The following is a 20,377-nucleotide window of genomic DNA, read 5'->3' on the forward strand; positions in this document are numbered from 1 at the left end:
TCACAAGTACCAGTACATTTCAATAGCCATGACAGTGTATGGTGAATCATTCTTCTAATTAGTACAGCCTCCCAAAATATAATGACAGAAACAAACAAAGAAACACTGGAAAAATTCAAGCGTTAATATGTTTAATATTTGTTAATATTTTCCAGGTTTTCATCACCAACTTTGAATAGCACTTTGGGAGGAAATCTGAGAATAAATAAAGGAACAGTGCCATGAACTGGTGTTCCCTGTGTAAACTACATTGACTATCTGATCCATACCATGAATGTACTTGACGACAGCGTGAGAAAGTCCATGGCGCGACAGCGTGACAAGCACCTCGGCAGCACTCTTCCTCCAGGGAACATTAGACAAGGGGCACCAGCTGGTGATGGCACTGAACAGAAGACTCAGGTCGTCCTTCCGTGCCAGCTCCTCCGCCGGGGAGATGTGGTTACACAAGCGCACCAGCACCTACACAGCAACAATATTCATGCAGATATATAGTTTATCAGGGGTTCAAAAATCCCATCGCCTGACGCCCGGGACAAGTCAGTATTCGTTTCGGGCAATCAAATAATGGTATCTTACTTGTCCGTGGGCTACTAGATAATTTCCACTTATGGTTTCAAACTGCAAACAGCAATATTCCTGCTGTATCGTGACAGTTTGCGAATATTCAAATCCTGGCCTGACAAACCTGGGGTTGATGTTATGAGCATCAGAATGTTTGACATACAATGTCCGACATAATAATTCATGAATTTATATCGCGCATCATTCACACTGACATGCCTTGCTACCCAATTGAAAATAGTGCCCTCTTAATATTACTAGAGAGCAGAGGACGTATTCTAACCCCAATCCCAGTGGGTTTGTAGGCATATACACACAAATCAGTGTTCTCAACACTTCTTCTCACACTCACAGTCATGAATAAACAACTTACGCAAAATGCAAAGTAAAATCAGTTCACAGTATATGTCAAGATAAAGATTTTTAATGATAATCTACTAAAGTGTCTGCCAAAATATTTTGAGGCTACTTGCCTATGATCAATTAAATAACACATTTGGCTCTTTGCATCATTTTCAGATGACTTTCACGCTATATCTTGGCTAAGATGTCTAAGGATACCTAATTAAACACAATTTTACCAGACTCAGACTACAAACTTGTGGTTAAAGTTAACAACTGCTATTATCATTTCTATTCAATATCCCATTAAATACAAATATTCCCTTTCTAATACATTTGCCTCCATACAATTATTAATATGCAATGCAAAGTTATCATTCAAAAGAAACTGGCATACAAATATTGTTGAAACACAAGTTATGCTACAAAATGGAATGAGTGAGTGAGTTTAGTTTTAAGCTGCACTCAGCAATATTCCAGCTATATGGCGGCGGTCTGTAAATAATCGAGTCTGGACCAGACGATACAGTAATCAACAGCATGAGCATCGATCTGCACAAATGGGAACCGATGACATGTGTCAAACAAGTCAGCGGGCCTGACCACCCGATCCCGTTAGTCACCTCTTATGACAAGCATGGGTTACTGAAGATCAATATTCTAACCCGGACCTTCACGGGTTGATACAAATGGAAGGAGAAACAAACACAGAAATATGATAACTATTTCATAATTCAACATATCGTTTGGCAAAGAATAAAACATTGTCAGTTAAAGGCCCTGAGCATGTTCCTTAATAATTCACTTTCACACTTTCTTCAACATTGTCAAGCCTTGCAGGGTTTGGTTCGCATGAAGCCAAACTGTCGTAAAATGTTTTCTGAAGTCCTAGGTGTCATTGAAAAGAAAGTTCAGAATTGTGATACACTTCACCAACTGAAATGATTCAAAACCTATTTTGACACCCCATCAAACTGTTTATTGGTGGCACTGTCAATCTCACAGCCTAACTTGGGCGTGGCCATTTTGAATGCCAGTGTGCATAATGGGAAATCATAACAGTTTGTGGGTTAGTTGATGGGTCCAGGACAAATGAAGCTGAACCATTCTTGCAGTCATGGTAGTGTTCAGGAAATCCAGCTCTTAAGTTGACAGGTTTACATGATGCTTACTGACTTAGTGAACAATAAATTGAAATTACATATTTGTTGTGACGTTTAAAGTTAAACTGGATCAGCAAAAGGTATGGGCACACTTATTTTCACAAAGGCACACCTAAATCATCTGTCTGGTGACCTATATGGCACCTTTCAAAAAATATGCATTCTCATCCCTGGTGATATACTACATCCCTATCTGAAGCTTTTGCAAGCCATTGTTAGTCTGACGTTTACCTGCACAAAGACTTTCTGTAAAAGTATCCGTCTCTCCTTGGGACTGAATTCACAACCAGATTCTAGTGTGTCGCTAATGGTGTCAGCAGGAAGGTCGAAGAACAGATACAGACATTTGACGAGTGTGGAAGGGAGGGAGGCAGCTGTCATGCAGTCGATCAAAGCCTGGTCGCCAATGGACAGCAGGTTGATGGCACTAAGTAGGGTCCAGCCATTGCTGTTAGGTTCACCTGACTCGATCTCCAGAAACTTGACGATTGCACAACTGGCGGCCTCTGAAGTCACATTACATGAACAGAAATTAGTTCAAAGACGTTAGTACGAGTCTTCATGATCTTCATGTTACATGAACACAATTTAGTGCACATCTTGAAGATATTCAGTATATGTTACATGAACACAATTTAGTATACATCTTGAAGATATTCAGTATATGTTACATGAACACAATTTAGTACACATCTTGAAGATATTCAGTATATGTTACATGAACACATCTTAGTACACATCTTGAAGATATTCAGTATATGTTACATGAACTCATCTTAGTACAAATCTTTGTAATCTTAGTATGTTACATGAACACAATTTAGTAGACATCTTGAAGATATTCAGTATATGTTACATGAACACATCTTAGTACACATCTTGAAGATATTCAGTATATGTTACATGAACACATCTTAGTACAAATCTTTGTAATCTTAGTATGTTACATGAACACAATTTAGTACACATCTTGAAGATATTCAGTATATGTTACATGAACACATCTTAGTACACATCTTGAAGATATTCAGTATATGTTACATGAACACATCTTAGTACAAATCTTGAAGATATTCACATGTACACATTTAGTACACATCTTGAAGATATTCAGTATATGTTACATGAACACAGTTTAGTACACATCTTGAAGATATTCAGTATATGTTACATGAACACATCTTAGTACAAATCTTTGTAATCTTAGTATGTTACATACAAGCCTTAATGCCAATCTTTACACATGACACATCATCATGTCCAAGTACAAATCATAGTACAAATGATACCTGAACATATTTTAGTACAAGTTTTCATAGTCTTAGTACATAGTCCAACAACATCACAGCAGGGGACACCTCCTTTCTGGAGAACTGAACCCTGGTCTTCAGTGTGACGAACAAATGCTTTTACCACTCCGCTCCCTCACTGTCCCTGTACAAGCAGTTTAACACCCCACCCAATGTATCAGTGATAACACTGTGAGGAGCTTGATGGACAGAACTCCATACAGTCTCATGTAAGAATGTGTCCCTACCTGTTGACTGGTTAGATGCCCTGCGTCGAATCTCAGTGACCATCAGCTTGGACACATGGCTACAAAACTGTAGGATGTCACCCCACTTTTCTGTCATTTCACAAGATGGAGCATTCTCAAACACCTGTAACAAGAACATTAATTATCATAAATTTCCAAGTATTGGAAGGTTAAATCCATAGTGTTTTAATCCCACAACATCTTCAGAATAGATATTTCATCACACATCAGTCAAGTAGGTTTTTCCAACCAACCCTATTCTTCCTGCAAGAATCATACACAACATGCATTAATGGTGAGGTGAAATGGGGTTTAACGTCACACTAGAGAATATTTAGCTCATATGATGATGTGCATGCGTGTGTATGTGTGGCTGCTTGTACTAGTCCAGACTCCAAGCCGACCAGTCCTTGTTGTACCCATTAGTGACGAGCGCTAGGCAGGGACCAACAAGTACCATATTTTAACGTCTTTTGGTATGACGCTACCGGGGATCGAACCCGCAACCTTCCAGTCTCTGAATGGATGCTCTAACCACCACACCATGGAGGTGGTCACATGTATTAATGTACGGCCCTGTTTTTTTGTGAAGAACATGAAAATACACATATTTTACTTCCTTATGATATGTCTCTGTCAGTCTGTGTACAATTTGAGGACATTCCATAGATGGTTAGTTACAACACTGAACAGACTTTGACTGCTAAAACCAAAAGAAGGCTCCATGGGTTTAGCCAATCAGCTGTCAGCTTTCTAAGAATATTTAACTTCATTTTCCACCACCTTGATTTAGAAAATTTCATTCAGAATCAACAGGATCTATAAAATAGCCACAACAATACAAGGGTGCCAGTACTCTTTCTTGGTTCCAAAATCAATGTTAGTTACCTTATAGATAAAAAGTAAAATATTTTGGTTTAATTGCCTTGTTCAATAATTATAAAATTTAGAATCAACACTGACTGGCTGATTACAAAGTTTACCAAACACCAAATGAGGTGACCTTAGGCAAAAATCAAGCAGAGAGGTAACAAGATCTGACTAAAACGACATGAATGATGTTAAACTTCAGAAAATTAAAGACACTATGATTTACATCAACACGATGAAGCTCTTGTGGTCTTTCAAAACCATTATTTTCATGATGAGTATCAAAATAACTGTTAAAATATTTAAATCAACAAATGTAATCAGTAGTCTGTGAGTAAATAACACAGGAAGTGCTGATGATCAGATTAATAAGTCATAGTGACAGTATATCCTGGAGCCAAGGTACATTATATTTTCTGTCATGTATCTTGTTTCGCTTCACACACTAGGTCAACCTGCAGCTTTATTATCACTTTAGCACAGAGATCAGGTTGGAACTTAAATTGTAGCATTTAGAGGCGTTACATGAGTAAGAATAAAATATTTATGATTACCTTTTGCTAAATGTGTCATTGAAAAGTTGATGAATTTTAGCCTATTGTGTATTACTGTTTTTGCTGAAATTTTAGTTTCAAGCTGGTTCTTATTCGAGGAACCATTTAGCATCCCATTCATCATTGCTCATCAAAAGGTCAATGAGGAAAATACACCATATGATCTATACATATAACAACATTCCTCAAACCTGACAACATAAAATGGCTTGTAAATATAAAACTTTAGTACACTAAAAGTTATACACAAAAATTTAACAAAAAAACATACGTATTTGATGCATGTCACGATATGCTATCTTTAGTTATTTTCCTTAATAATGTATATTTTCATAGCAAGTAACAGTGTAAATTTTGACGTGTGAATATAATAACATGACATTGGATGTAAAAGGGAAGAACTCATGTTATTGTAAGTTCTCACAGATATAGATATAGATGTATGTGCTGGTCTACACAACCACAAAATCCTTCAACTGGATATATAAAAAAAAAAACCATTTCATAAAGGTAACGACAGTAACAGTAACACTAACAGCAACATCAATCCATTCTGATTTCACTTACAATAATTTTGAGTGGTTCATCATATTATTTGAACAATACCACCCCTCCACAAATGCTGCTAACTGTACTCTACCTATTTATCACAGTCCATGCTAGTTATATTGTTTATTGACTGTCAGAAACCTTAAACCTTAGACATACTGATGTAATAAAACATTTCCCTAATGACCATATTCCTATTGGCATTTAAATGCAATTTATTCAAATCTTCCAACATAACAAAGTTAGAGTCACAAGTGAATAATAATCGAACTACATTTGTACTTCAATTTCCGTAGAAACAAAAATGAGCAAATGAAAAGGTCATCATTTCTCTCACAGCAATATTCCAACTATAGCACTGCTCCTGTATGTAACCAAGCCAGGCCACACAAGTGATGGCCAGAACAAGCAGCCATTAAGGTACAATGACACACAATCAGCCAGATTACTCATGGTAAGCTCTCATGTGTCGCAACTTGTGACTTGCATGTGACCAATATTTAGGGATGCTCAATATAACCGGTTTACCGGTATTTACCGGTTCAGACATGAAAACGATACGTATTGCAATACGCTGATCGAAAACCAGTATTTAGACTTGCATTCGGAAAACTTCATAACACTCGGAAGTCTTCGGATATTTCCTTGTTTCATTTGTGCCAAATATTATTTACATTTTCAGTGTTTCCGCTGACTTCATTATTTATCGGACACTGTGTCTGGTGACCTAAAATTTTACCGGTCATGAATGAAATTTGCCAGTCATATCCTATTACCATACTGTAAGTACTTGTTTTAAAGTTATTTTTAGCCTGGGTATTTCCCAAACATAACAGTTTTTGTGACCATGAAAGCACAGCCAAGACTTGTCATTTCGCTTACCCATGATGTTTCTAGTTTAATACATGATTATTTACCGGACACGGTGTCCTGCTGGCTTTCAATTTACCGGGCCCCAACAAATTTTACCGGCAATTTTCAGGTATATACCGGAGAATGGAAACACTGATTTTTATTTTGTCATGTTTAAAAGTTTTTATTAAAGCTTAAGCAAGCAAGTGATAATGTTGTTTTTATGTTTTAAAAATCAAGCATCAACTCGATTATAAGTAGTTTCTTGTTTAAAAATACATCTTGCAATATATTGCAAAACATATCGCAACATATACTTTCGCATCACAATATATCACAATATGAAAATTCTCTGCAATACCCACCCCTACCCATATTACTATGGAACAGAGTGACGTAAGAACCACGGACAATGATGCATGATTTTACCTGCTGAAAATATTGCATCAAACAGGATAAGAAAATGAGAATGGATGCATATGCTTAGACTTGCTCAAGTTTCTGAGGTCATGATTAATAGCTAAAATGAAAATTTATCAAAAAAATATAAATAACAGACTGGCATCCTTGTACTGTCCACTTATCTAGGCCTGCCTCTTTAAAGGATAGAATTACTATACATTCACGGGCTTAGCATTCAGTACAGCCTTGGAGCAAGGCTAGCAAATATTAGGCAATGCTAGTTCCACCAAACGTCTGGACTAAAAACGTGTGGCTGATTCAATAAAGACAATTATGATAATAACTAATTCGATCACAGCATTCACATGAAATTTAACTGACATTTCTATTCTATTCTGGTTACAAATACTATAATTTTGACATTTCCATATAAAGTGTGCCACCTGTTGCCAGCCTGTCAATGTCAAGCAGGTCAACGTGATCAACTATAGGCTTAGGACCCCTAAATGATTCCTGAAAATCCCCCGTCACGTGGACTAAAAAAAATTGAAAAAAGCACCCCAATGACGATAATTTGCCAGTCCAAAAAAATATGTTTCTTATTTAAATTTTTTTCTATGATCCAATTACGACATTAACAATAATACTACAGATCAGAAATACGGATCGGGATAAGATGCCATTGGTCAAATCGTACTAGTTGTGAATACAAACTTGTGGCTTGCCTAAAGTAACTGGATTTGGGGAGAAAACAACTGGTCTCTCTAGATTGTCACAGGCATCTGAGACAATCTAGAAGGTGGCATTGTACAACAGCCAGGGAATTTAGTCATTAACTAAAGCCAGATTCTAGTAAATGTTCGCCTAGTAAACCCAGCTTACAGTAGTCATATGATAATACTAAACTCTAAGGAAAATGGCCATGCAAGTACCGATAGGCAAGTTTCTGGAACCAAGCTATATCACTTTTTATACAGACAATTAAGCAAGGAGGAAATATGTTTGTTTCTTTCATAATTATGGTAACTGTATTACAAATTCCTTCTTACTGAGAGAATTTGAGATTGACCCATTTGAGGGCAACAATGCATCAATAGCTAGCTGAGCTGATCGGTATCCAGAGGAAGAGACCAGTAGACCCTGTTCTGTCTGAAGTTCAAGTTGGTGACAACGTACAGTTCCAGAGCTGAACCCCAACCCCCCAACCCCTGATTGGTGTGATTACTGACATTTTACTGGCGTTTTATCTGGAAAATATTCACGGAATCAATTTGATGCATGCGCCACAGCTCTCTACACCTTAGAGGATAGGTCTACTGAAAAACTGGCCTCCTTACGCTAAGCAGTCCAGTTTGGGTCAACCTGTGGTGGACAAGGCTTTGTTAAGTGCAATGTGTGCTGGTGTCAAGAGGTGCCAGACAATTAGATGCAAGTGCTGCAAGGTTGGTGTTAAGTGTATTTCAAGGTGCCACTCATCATTATCCTGTCAAAATGAAAACTGAATTGATGTACTCCAAACATGTCCATCATACATTTCTTTATTTACATCAAATATGCATAAATCTATTATGTTGAATAAAGAATACCATTGTAGCAAAGAAACGTCACTATCCTGCTTAATACAAATTATAAGGTCTAATTCCACACCCTTTTGGAAGAAATATACCTCAAACTACACAAGTAGTGAGTTCAAAGAATATGTCTGAAATTCTAGTCTAATTTTCAGTGATTATGTATAATTCCTGAAAATTTCACTGATTACATGTAATCCCTGAGTGAATCAGACATTATACATAATCACTGAAAATCTCAAGGTTATACATAATCCCTGGTCTTACATATTCACTGTAACATATATGTCAGGGTAGAGACTGCGATCTGGTAGAATCGCAGATTCTACCAGAAGAGATTGCTATCGGAGTCTCTACTAGTAGAGATTGCGATCGGAGTCTCTACTAGTAGAGATTGCAATCCTACTAGTAGAGATTGCAATCGTAGTCTCTACTGGTAGAGACTACGATTATATGGAATAACCTATGCAAGCAAGTGCAAGCTTATGCAAGCAAGTATAATAAGTGGGGATAATGTTTTCCTATTATTTGCCAGTGCTGATTAAATACCTGACCTGCCTTACTTGGACCTGTTGTTATTAAACAATAACAGTTGATCTCTTGATGAAAGAAGTTGACTCCCAAAAACATGTCAATGACTCCCTCTCATGACACCAGGGAGTCATGATGACTCCTAAATTTTTATGCCTAGGGCAAACACTGATTATGCAATTGATCTTGCTTGTAATCAGTTTTGTAATATATGTATATGTCAGGGTAGAGACTGCGATCTGGTAGAATCTCCGATGCATATATGTATATGTCAGGGTAGAGACTGCGATCTGGTAGAATCTCCGATCCTACTAGTAGAGATTGCGATCGTAGTCTCTACTGGTAGAGACTACGATTATATGGAATAACCTATGCGATCGGAGTCTCTACTGGTAGAATCTCCGATCCTACTAGTAGAGATTGCGATCGTAGTCTCTACTGGTAGAGACTACAATTATATGGAATAACCTATGCAAGCAAGTGCAAGCTTATGCAAGCAAGTATAATAAGTGGGGATAATGTTTTCCTATTATTTTCCAGTTATAATTGAACTTATTCATTGTTATCTTGTTAACTTTATTTGTTAAGTCTGTTTTGGAGTAAGGTATTTTGTTATTGTTTTTTGAGTGGAGTCCAAATTTGGCAGCTTGGTCTCATGATGTAAATACAGTGATATTGTTTACAGTGAGGTGTTAAATGTTTGTTATCAAAGTCTCAGTTAAAAGTAGGAAGTTCATTCAGATGTATTTCAAAACTTATGATCAGTAATTGTTATAAAAACACTGCTTTCCAAAGAGGTGGGGAAATGACCAGGTGGGGATATGGCAGATGGGGTAATGACCTGGTGGGGAATTGCCCTACACCTATCCTCCCAAAATGCCGACATGCCAATACACCTATAGCTTATAACAACAAACCAATTCTGTATTTCCTGGAGCAGTGTTACAATAAGCAAACATGCTTGTTTAATGATCATTTGAAATTTGTTAAATAAAGAAATGGGTTTATAAGCATTCACATATGTATGGTATTATTTAATTTGGAAAAAAAATAATTGTTTTGGGGATTAAATGACTAAATGTGAGTTATGTCTCTGAAAAATCAGGCGTGTGAAAAGGGCACCGAGAACATTTTTTAGCCGTGCCATTTCAATAATCACCGTGCCATGGCACACTAATAAATGGGGTATTTCGACCCTGATACCAGTTGATCTCTTGATGAAAGAAGTTGACTCCCAAAAACATGTCCATGACTCCCTCTCATGATGACTTCTAAATGTTTATGCCTAGGGCAAACACTGATTATGCAATTGATCTTGCTTGTAATCAGTTTTGTAATATATGTATATATTGTAATATGATCTCTCAAGTCACATTTGTATTTTTAGTCCTTAATATATCTGTAGAAGTGGAAACAGTCTCGTGTTATATCTGAATAAAATGCATAGTACTGTTCAGAAAAAGTGTCTTTGTTGTTTACCCACAGATCACTCGGAGTTTCTACCAGTTGAAGATGATTGCAGCCTCTACTAGTAGGATCGGAGTTTCTACCAGTTGAATTGGAAAATGTACTGGTAGAATCTCCGATTCAACCAGTAGAGACTACGATTGCAATCGGAGGATCGGAGATTGTAGGATCGGAGATTCTACCAGTAGAGACTCCGATCGCAGTTTCTACTGGTAGAGACTCCGATCGCAGTCTCTACCCTGACATATATATTGTAATATGATCTCTCAAGTCACATTTGTATTTTTAGTCCTTAATATATCTGTAGAAGTGGAAACAGTCTAGTGTTATATCTGAATAAAATGCATAGTACTGTTCAGAAAAAGTGTCTTTGTTGTTTACCCACAGATCACTCGGAGTTTCTATCAGTTGAAGACGATTGCAGCCTCTACTAGTAGGATCGGAGTTTCTACCAGTTGAATTGGAAAATGTACTGGTAGAATCTCCGATTCAACCAGTAGAGACTACGATTACAATCTCTACTAGTAGGATCGAGATTCTACCAGTAGAGACTCCGATCGAAGTCTCTACTGGTAGAAACTCCGATCGCCATCTCTACTGGTAGAAACTCCGATCGCCATCTCTACTGGTAGAATCTCCGATTCTACCAGATCGCAGTCTCTACCTTGACATATACATGTTATACAACGAACATTAGGGCTGTAACAATGCAAACTATCGATGGATTGCAATTGTTGAGTCTCCGATTACAATTAATCCAAGGTAATACAAGACACTTGATATGGATGTGCAACTTCTTTATTATTTACACACGACGTTTCTGGGCTAATACTTGCCCCTTCACCTGATGAAGGGGCAAGTATTAGACCAGAAACGTTATGTGTAAATGATAAAGAAGTTGCACATCCATATCAAGTGTCTTGTATTACCTTACCAACTTCTAAATACCTATCAAACATCTAATCCAGGGGTGGAAATAACTTTAAAATTGCTAGTGTACTCCGGTACAGTGGCACATGTAAAATCACTTGCCCTGATAATTTTTCCACTATACCAGCAGTTTTCTTGTTGATTTTGAAAATAAACAACATAATTAACATTGGAAAGTCAAGTGGACATCGGTACAGTGTGATATACTAATTTGCTTGCCCGACAGAAAAAAACACTGGACTCAGACGTCTGGCAATGGGTTATTTCCACCCCTGTAATCCATGGTAGAAACGAAAAACTATCAATGCATCGATAGTATGTGTGACTATTGATAGATTAGTAATTGACTTCTGTTGATAAATGCGTAGCGCAAAATACAGGAAGTACCAGCTTCGTTCACTTTGATTTAGAGTTATCCGCCCCTGTTACCTCATAAAAACAAACATGGTGGCAAACATGTCATGCGACTCAGAGTTTGAAATTGTTAATAACAATATGTTTATGTTTTGAACTGTTTATTTATATTTATCTGGATTTCAAGTTTCTTGTCAGTTATTAAAAGAGACTGAAACTACTTCAACTTGTTTTTATTTCACATAAACTATACATTCATTTGGGAAATGACTTCAAATGAGAAAATTCAAGGAGAAAAAAACCCTATTGCAATAGAAGTGCAATAGTTGGTCTCAATAGACTATGGCTATTGCAATAGTTGTTTCCCCTTCAATAGTCACCCCTAACGAACATAGTCTCTGACTCAAGTCCTTACTCCAAAGAATCATCTACTCAGTTTTGCAAGATGAAGTTATTCCAAGACACATACATGGCATCCTAAGACTAAAATCTTGTGAAAATAAATCCACAATACGTGTATTTGTCACAAAACACTACAGGCTGTGTGTGTATTTATCAATATTTGATGAAACCATCTGGTTTGACAACATAACCAAATGTCATGTGCCGTCTCCATGACTGGTTTGGTGTCAATTGCAATGAGTATAATTAGCGAAAAATTAGAATAAAAGCAATTCAATGGATAAATATGCATTTTTGGGTGTTACCTTTCCACATACCGAAAAAATAACATAAGACTTAACTACTGTTTTGTGATTGGGTGATCATGATCTTGTACTGTTGTCTAAAGACTCTTTCTGCATTTATGACAAAATATACAGTCTTTGATTCAATATGTTCTTGGGTTTATGGAGGTATAGAACCCTTAGCACCCTCGACAGATTTACACACATGCACACTAAGGTTGTTAAAACACACTTGTGTATTAGCTGAATCAAATTGTATCCCTTCGTGAATTCAATTCAGTATTTGTCAATTAATTTTTTTAAAGAAAGAGAGTTTTTACTTGAACATGTCTCTTATCTATCGAAGCGAGATGTGCAAGTAGGGAAAAAACCAAGCCATGAAGTGGCATAACTTGTGCCACTTGCCAAGGCCAGTTGAGCTCCGGTCAACCAAACCATTAGATTATTAGCTGTTATGTTGTAGTGAAAAATAAACACTGACTATATGGTCACACCATGACAAATAATTTATTTGTTATTGTTTTGTTGGATAAGATAAATAATACATCTACTGCTGACTCGATATTGTATTCATGAATATATATTCATATTCATTACCCATTATTTGTGATACATATCCTATTGCATCCGTTGATGTCCTAATGTACACCATCTGTTTATGTTTATATTAACACAAATAATAAATTGAACTCTGTTTTTAACTATAATAAACTATAACAACATCCAGGAAGGAAGAAAAGTTGAACAATATATAATTCCTCCCAAAATAGAAGCATGACCAAACAATGGCTGTGTTTCAAGAAGCTAAATGAGCATGGAACACCCAACAACATTGTGTTGCAAGCATTCTGCACATTCTAACACTAACTTTGATCTTTGGAGCATGGTGCTTCAACATAGTCACATCATTACACTCACTGTGCAAGAAATATCTCCTATGTGCATCAACAGGTCTATTTAGAATTTTAACAGCAACTCCTGTCATAAATGTAATATGTACTTATAACATTAACTTTAGACGTGATCAATTTGCTGGTATGATTCCATCCGAAAAAGATCAATGTGTATGCATGTCACCATGGTTACAAGACAATCTTCATGCTAATGAATGATGACTTCAAGTTAGAGTGCAATGAACATAGAGTCTTAAAATCTAAAAACATTTTCCTTTTCAAAAAGAAATTACAGGAAAAGAAAGCAATATGACAAATCATGCACTTTGTTGAATACCTCATTGAAATCATGACACATGAATGGCAGTGAGATGATGACAGCTATGCTTTCACTATAACCTAGCATTGTATCAGATTTATTGCTTATCCCAAAGAGTGAGTGAGTAAGTGAGTTTGGTTATCCGCTGCTTTTAGCAATTTTCCAGCAATATCACAGCAGGGGACACCAGAAATGGGCTTCATATATGTTTATTCCAAGAAGTAAACTACGTTTCCAGTCACTAGACTGAACACTACATTAGGACAGGACAAGGATTCATTCCATACTGAGTCTTGTATCTCACCTTGCAGAATAGAGGCAGCATGTTATACAGTTTGTCCTCTTGGTCCTTCTGAGTAGCTTTGGCCGTAGGATGACGGAATTCCGCAAACAATTTGCGTAAATGCATGAGTCCAAGAGCATTGTCCTGAACATGAGATTGCCGGGCAGAGTCCGACATCAACTTCTGCCCCACAAGCTTCTTCATAAAACTCATGGTTCAATTTCTTCTGCAAAGAAGAAAATTACAATATTAAATAGAAAGTTACACTAACAACACACCTATAAAATAATGAGCTGAACATAAAATAACAAATAATATACTGCCTACTTATATTAAATAACAACGAAAACAATTGGCTATTGATTATGACAAAAACATCTCTAACTAGTCTAGTGGTTCTGACTGCCTATCTTGAAAACAGTGTTCAGCTGAGGAAGAGGAATTTCTTTTCACACAACAATTTCTTTCTCCACAGTGAAAATAAGTAACAGTTTAACAGGAAGGTCAATAAATTTCTGAATAGTGCCACCCAAACGAGGCATTACATGTCACAAACACTACAAATAGTCTGACACTCCATAGCAACTGTTACATCCATACTAGTGTTGGGAATCGGTTGAAATCTCACAGTTGATGACTGCTTCATCACCATCGAGCAATCATCGAAAATATTTAGTTAACGTCATTTTTTCAGATTTTCTTATTCAGGTTGTTAAAGCAGATAAGTATAACATGATGCAACTTGCTACTTTAAAGTGATGACTAATATATCATGAATATAAACTTCCTCGAGTCTTCAAGAAATATTCAGTCATTACTTTTCAGTCAGTGAAGTGAGTTTTCTAAGAATTAAACACGTTTTCAGGCCCTGACAACTTCGAAAATATGTTCCATCGTCAAGTGTTTCAAAGATTGAAACAGTAGTTCCAAAATCGTTTGTGTTCAATTATGAGGAAATGTGATCGATTGCTTGGTCGTTTGATCAATTCGACCAATCTTCGATTATTTCAATTAATCGGAACACCACTAATCCATACTCTGACAAGTCTAATATAATACAGTCTCGAAACGTCGCCTATACCGAATAAAGAAGTTGCATATCCATAAAACTGTCCTCATTTTTCATCTCCTCAACTTCTAGAATGCCAATCAAAGAAGACAATACAATCTAAGCTTTCAGCCTCAGGAACTGGAATTAGTCCTATAAAGAAAATCAAATCATTGAACTTAATCAAATGAAACAATAACTTCCAACAGAAAACATCGCAACTCCCCCTCCCTCATGGCGGTTTTGTTTACAGACTATTGTTACAAACCTGGAATACTGCTGAGGAAGGCATTAAACAAGTTAAAAACAAACAAACAATAAAACTTCATAAAAACTCTAAAATATACTGAGAAAAAAATAAGGGATCCGTAAAATTTCAGATTTCAATCACGTCAAACATAACAGACTTGATTGACTGTTTTCAGTTTAAATAAAGAAAGTCAGTATTGAGTATGTCCCCCATATGCTCTCACAACTGTCTGGCAACGTTAGGGCATACTTCCAATCAAGTTAAGTCATTTAGATATCATTCTCAAAGATAGATGAGATCCTTTATTTTTTTCCTTCAGTTATTTGCTGAACACCTATGTACTTGACAAATTGCTGGAACCTAAAATATTACTTTGAAAACGCAGAACATCTGACTTTTAATCTACAATTTTCCACCACTTCAGATGGGAGCTACAAGTACATAAAGTTGTTACATCTCACCCACGTAAGACATTTCAAGCTGTGTAGTGATTAGCAAATGAAACCAACAGATCTCCTTAAGGAGCTGTTCAAAACTTTGATCTATGATAAAAATCTCATCGGTAATACTATATATATTTGGGGGGTGAGGAGTTTAACACAAACAGGTAGGCAAACTGAACATTCAGCAAAATCAACTTTTCAAGGGTTTACAGTTCAAGACAATAAACAACAGCTCTAACTGTTACATATTTACTCAGAATGAACACCATCACTTCCCGGACACAAGATTCAAAAAAACAAAACAAGACTGTTCTAGTTTTAATAATCAAATTATTTGAGTGTGGGTGTTCGTCTGTTTTCGTGTACTGTAAGACTGACACTTAGTCCCAGAAATAAAGGTATCATATTTGAAAACATATTTCTCAAAACATATACATAAAAATAATATCAAAAGGACCCCAAACAATTCTATATTTCAGAAAACAGAGCTGAAGCAATCTACACTTGCCAAATCATTCTAAACTTAAGATAATAATAATAATTATAATTCATTTATATAGTGCCTAGTATCCATCTGACTAGTTGCTCAATGGATGCTGTTATCAGAATCTGATTATTATTACTTAGGATAGCCCAAGCTGCCTGTGAGGCACTAGAAAGTTGACTTATCTCATCGGGTAGATGGATACCCATTTTCTGCTGGGTGAACAGAGGCAATTTTGAACAAATTCACTTGCCTGAAATTAGTTTTCTGTCTAATACTGGACTTTTTAACTAAAAGAAAATACATCCTAAACTACAAACCTGACTAACAACACTGTGCAGTACTATGATACTAATATAGTGAAATACATGCAAGAGGACAAAATCACATTGCTTGTGTTATAGCCAGGAGGTATTTTCATCAGTATCTAAATGTCAATCATGTCAATGAGTGAGTTGGTGTTAATGCTACTTTAAAGGGTTTAGCTGTTACATCACTACACGTCAGCTATTAGTATTATGGAAAGAACGCCATGGTGGTGCAGGTCCCACACATTTACCACTTTGGTGGCACCCATGAAGACAAATTGTTCTGACAAACTAAGAATCATAACCAAGAGAATCTGGAATTATAATCCATGATCCACATATTTTGTTGTGACTGAGGAATAACAAATCAACACAGTGAATTGTGGATTCTTCAGTGTCAAAACTTCTATCAATAACAAAACTTCCTAAAAAATACAATACATACAATTACATGCAGTATTGTGTACATGCAGTATTGTTTAACAGATAATAGATAATAAAGGGTACATCCAACTCTCATTACATGGCAATTCAAGCAGCCCAGCCAAAGAATATACTATTTCAAAATTATCCATTCCAAACTGTGTCATTCCAGTCTATTCCCTTCAAATAACCATATATAACTGCACAGGTAAACAGCCATGGAAAGAAATCTTTTAAAAGGATTGATGAATATTTAAAAGGATTAATTTATTGTTTAATGTACATTGCATGAAATTCTGGAATATTCAGATCTGTGTGAGTATGTACAGGAGCTTATCACTTGCAGCCGTCAGAGCTCAATGACAGAGATGGATTTTGTAATATCCAGGCTGCACCAGTGCAGGTAAGTTTTATTGTCAGGTTACACCCAGTGCTGGTAACATTTTCCAATACAAGTATATGGCAGCATTTCAATTGGTACAAAAATGCTGTATTAAATAAGTCTTATTCTTTTAAGTGTATCATAAAAATCAATTATCAGAAGGACAAAATGTAAACAAGTTTGTTTTCATGCTCACACATCAGTAGACCATAGACTTGGTAACACAATCTAGTGATACTTCATGGAAAGCCAGAGGAAACTCTGTTATACATCACTTGTAATGTGTTTACATAGCAGTGCACTTCCTATCAAACAGATCAGATTGTCTGTATAAAGGGATTCAGCTGACCAATAAATTGTAGCTTGATTCCAAACATTTATTCCAAACTGATTAACAGTATTACGAATAATGACTACAAAAGACAGCATCAGTTGGAAGCAGGCAGCTTTAGTTTACCATTTTAACCTTTGTTTAAGTTACAAGAGTTGACTATGTGGTTAGAGTCAATTCGACAAGTGATTTTCAATACAAGGAAATACAGCAAGCCCACACCGACTGAATTCAATCCATTATTAGTAATTTTATACCTCTTAAGAACAAAATGCATATATGGACAATTCACTTTAATATCATAAGTGTATCGCAAATCGTTTCAATCCTGTTGTGTAAAGACTGCCATAGATGATGCATGATGCATTTACCAATTTGGCACTCTCAGTCTCACTCTCAGAAGCAGGAAATTGGTTTGTCGGAATGTACTCATTACAAACCCATTCCCTCATTTGGTTTGAACGATAAAATGAATTCGTGTCGATATATTATTTCTGGTTTCAATTTTGACGAAGTATGATGAAGTAAGGTGAAATATTTAATGAAATGACCCCGCCTCCTCACCTCAGAAAACAAAACACGAATGATTGAATCAGACGATGACACTTGCTGTCAAACTCTGAACCAAGATTATCCACATTATGAACAGATATTAAGAAACAGTCTTACCTAGTGTTCATTTGTGGAATCCCATGTAAGGTTATTACAAACTCTACATTGCAAATTATCATTATAAAGCATATTTCAAGACATTTTTCCTGTGGGTTTCAGTACGATATCCATTTCTCACTTCCGCGCATGTTCAGTTTACTTCCGCTAGGTGGCGCTTTAGAAATCACATCCGCCGGCCTTCCTCAAAGCCAGAATGTTATGGCAATCATTTATTTTGCGGCACATTTCGTTTACCCAAAGATATACGGCCATTTGAAGACTGTTTTGTTTAATTCTTCAGATATTTCACAGCAATCAAATTTAGACGGACCATAAGTCCCAATCTCCACTGCATCTAATCGATCTTGAGGCCCTTGGCAGAGTGACAAGGTCACATGTCGTAGATTGTCAGACGGATCGAAACCTACTGACGCAAACAGGCTCAGCATTCTTCTGGTTGCTTTGCTGAGATCCAGATTACCGTTATATTATAAACATTAGCTTTCCCTTGGTGACTGAATTTATTCGGTATAATGAGTTACCTCTCTCGTCCATGAATCGTCAATGTGAGAAATGTACTGTAGAGTTGATTTTTGTGACAAAGGTTTGATGATAAAGGTATTTTTCTCTACATCACCAACGTGTAATTACATCACCAACAAGTAATTTTTAAATATTTAATCAGATAACAAATGCATAGCAAGAATACGTGTCAGTCTTTCAAGATTTACTAGAAAAGGACAACTAATTATTATTTCTTAATGACGTATCATATGCGAAACAATGATTCACTTTGTAAATATGACACATACAGTACATGTATGTATTTGTAGCTATCATTAAACCTCGAAGGTGAAGAGTGCATCTCAATTATAATTATGATGAACTTTATTGTGATAACTTAAAATATTTTAATTCGCTATAATTTAATTAAACGTAGTCGTTAAATTAAGCCACATTAATTTTTCCTCCGTTTCAGCTGGTTTCAGTGAAGGTGCGGTAAACGTGTACAACAATACTTGGATTGACAGACAATTTTTTATAGTATAAGTATTAAATTGGTAATGGGTTTTTATTGAGTATAACAAAGACTACTAATTACGCTGTTTTAACGTGAGTTCCCATATCTAGCGCTGGATGGTGTAAGCATAGTTTCCTGTGCATGTTCAATTTAATCATTGTCCTTCATTTCCTTTCAGTTGGACTGATCAGGTATATATGAGGAGAATAAATTGGATATATCACAATGGTGAAAGCAGCTTGATTGGAAATGAATAAGAATAATTAGTATTCATATTTGCGCCATAGTTGACACGATTCACGAATAGATTTCTGGCCTGTGAGAGGCTGTCCTTAGTCTTAAACTGGTAACACCTTTAGCCTCCGCAACCACAAATTGTTGATTGAGACTGCTGCCAAGTCAGTTGCACAGGGAATTTTCGGAAAATTCATGCGAATAGTATACAAGCTGAAACTTATTTTGGTTCATAAAAGAACTAGACTTCATATATATGTCTTGCAATTTTTAAGTGTTAGGTTTACGGCCTTCATTTTCAGCCAAGGCATGTTGCGTTGACTGGGCTCCTTCACACCGTCATCGAAACGCCTATTTAACCGCGCATATCAACAGTACAACCAGTTAGCAGTGTACTTCTCTTACATTACGGAAGTTCCGAGTGCTTACGAATAATGACAACCGAATGGTTTTTACACAACGCACAGACCCGAGTCCTGAGTTTAACGCGACACAACGTGTTGCGAAAATACCCGAGGGGTTCCAAATGGGCGAATATAGCTCGGACTTGTTTAACCAGTCCTGCGTACTCGTGGGTGCTGCTAATTTAATGGATTATTTCCCTCTCGTATAACATGAGCTGCGATGGCCGAGTGGTTAAGGCGTTGGACTTGAAATCCAATGGGTTATTCCCGCGCAGGTTCGAATCCTGTTCGCAGCGTATGTTTTTGTTGTTTTTTTCCCTCAAGTTAGCATACCCCGACAAAATGTTATGGAAACTAGGTACAGTATAACGATAACAAATTTATTATAATAATACAAACTTTGAAAAAACATGGGATTCTACTGTATAGTGTTCATAGCATTAGTTAAGTTTCAGGTTTACGATACTAAACTCTAATTTTGTTCTATTTCTTCTTTTTTTTGCTGGGGGGGCCATGAGGTGGTGAGCTGAG

At 36.4% G+C, this 20,377-nt stretch overlaps 1 protein-coding gene, 1 long non-coding RNA gene and 1 other non-coding gene across 3 annotated transcripts in view; 2 read left to right on the forward strand and 1 right to left on the reverse strand.

Annotated features, from left to right (window-relative positions):
• The window catches only part of LOC124277164 (WD repeat and FYVE domain-containing protein 3-like), a 116,561-nt gene extending 98,233 nt beyond the window's left edge, over positions 1-18,328 (reverse strand). The window contains 5 exon segments of the mRNA XM_046712830.1: positions 270-462; positions 2,301-2,575; positions 3,607-3,730; positions 13,889-14,093; positions 18,206-18,328. Coding sequence (XP_046568786.1) covers positions 270-462; positions 2,301-2,575; positions 3,607-3,730; positions 13,889-14,080 — 784 coding nt within the window. The 5' untranslated portion in view covers positions 14,081-14,093; positions 18,206-18,328.
• On the forward strand, positions 156-18,702 carry LOC124277165. The gene is made up of 3 exons (XR_006898757.1): positions 156-238; positions 12,653-12,657; positions 18,689-18,702. It is a non-coding gene; the product is annotated as an uncharacterized LOC124277165 (long non-coding RNA).
• Positions 18,703-20,060: 1,358 nt separating this feature from the next.
• On the forward strand, positions 20,061-20,142 carry Trnas-uga. Its single transcript has one exon. It is a non-coding gene; the product is annotated as a tRNA-Ser (tRNA).
• Positions 20,143-20,377: the final 235 nt, after the last annotated feature.

Source organism: Haliotis rubra, unplaced genomic scaffold (genome assembly GCF_003918875.1).
Source record: "Haliotis rubra isolate DU_JTF1 unplaced genomic scaffold, ASM391887v1 Scf219, whole genome shotgun sequence".
Lineage (NCBI taxonomy): Eukaryota > Metazoa > Mollusca > Gastropoda > Lepetellida > Haliotidae > Haliotis > Haliotis rubra.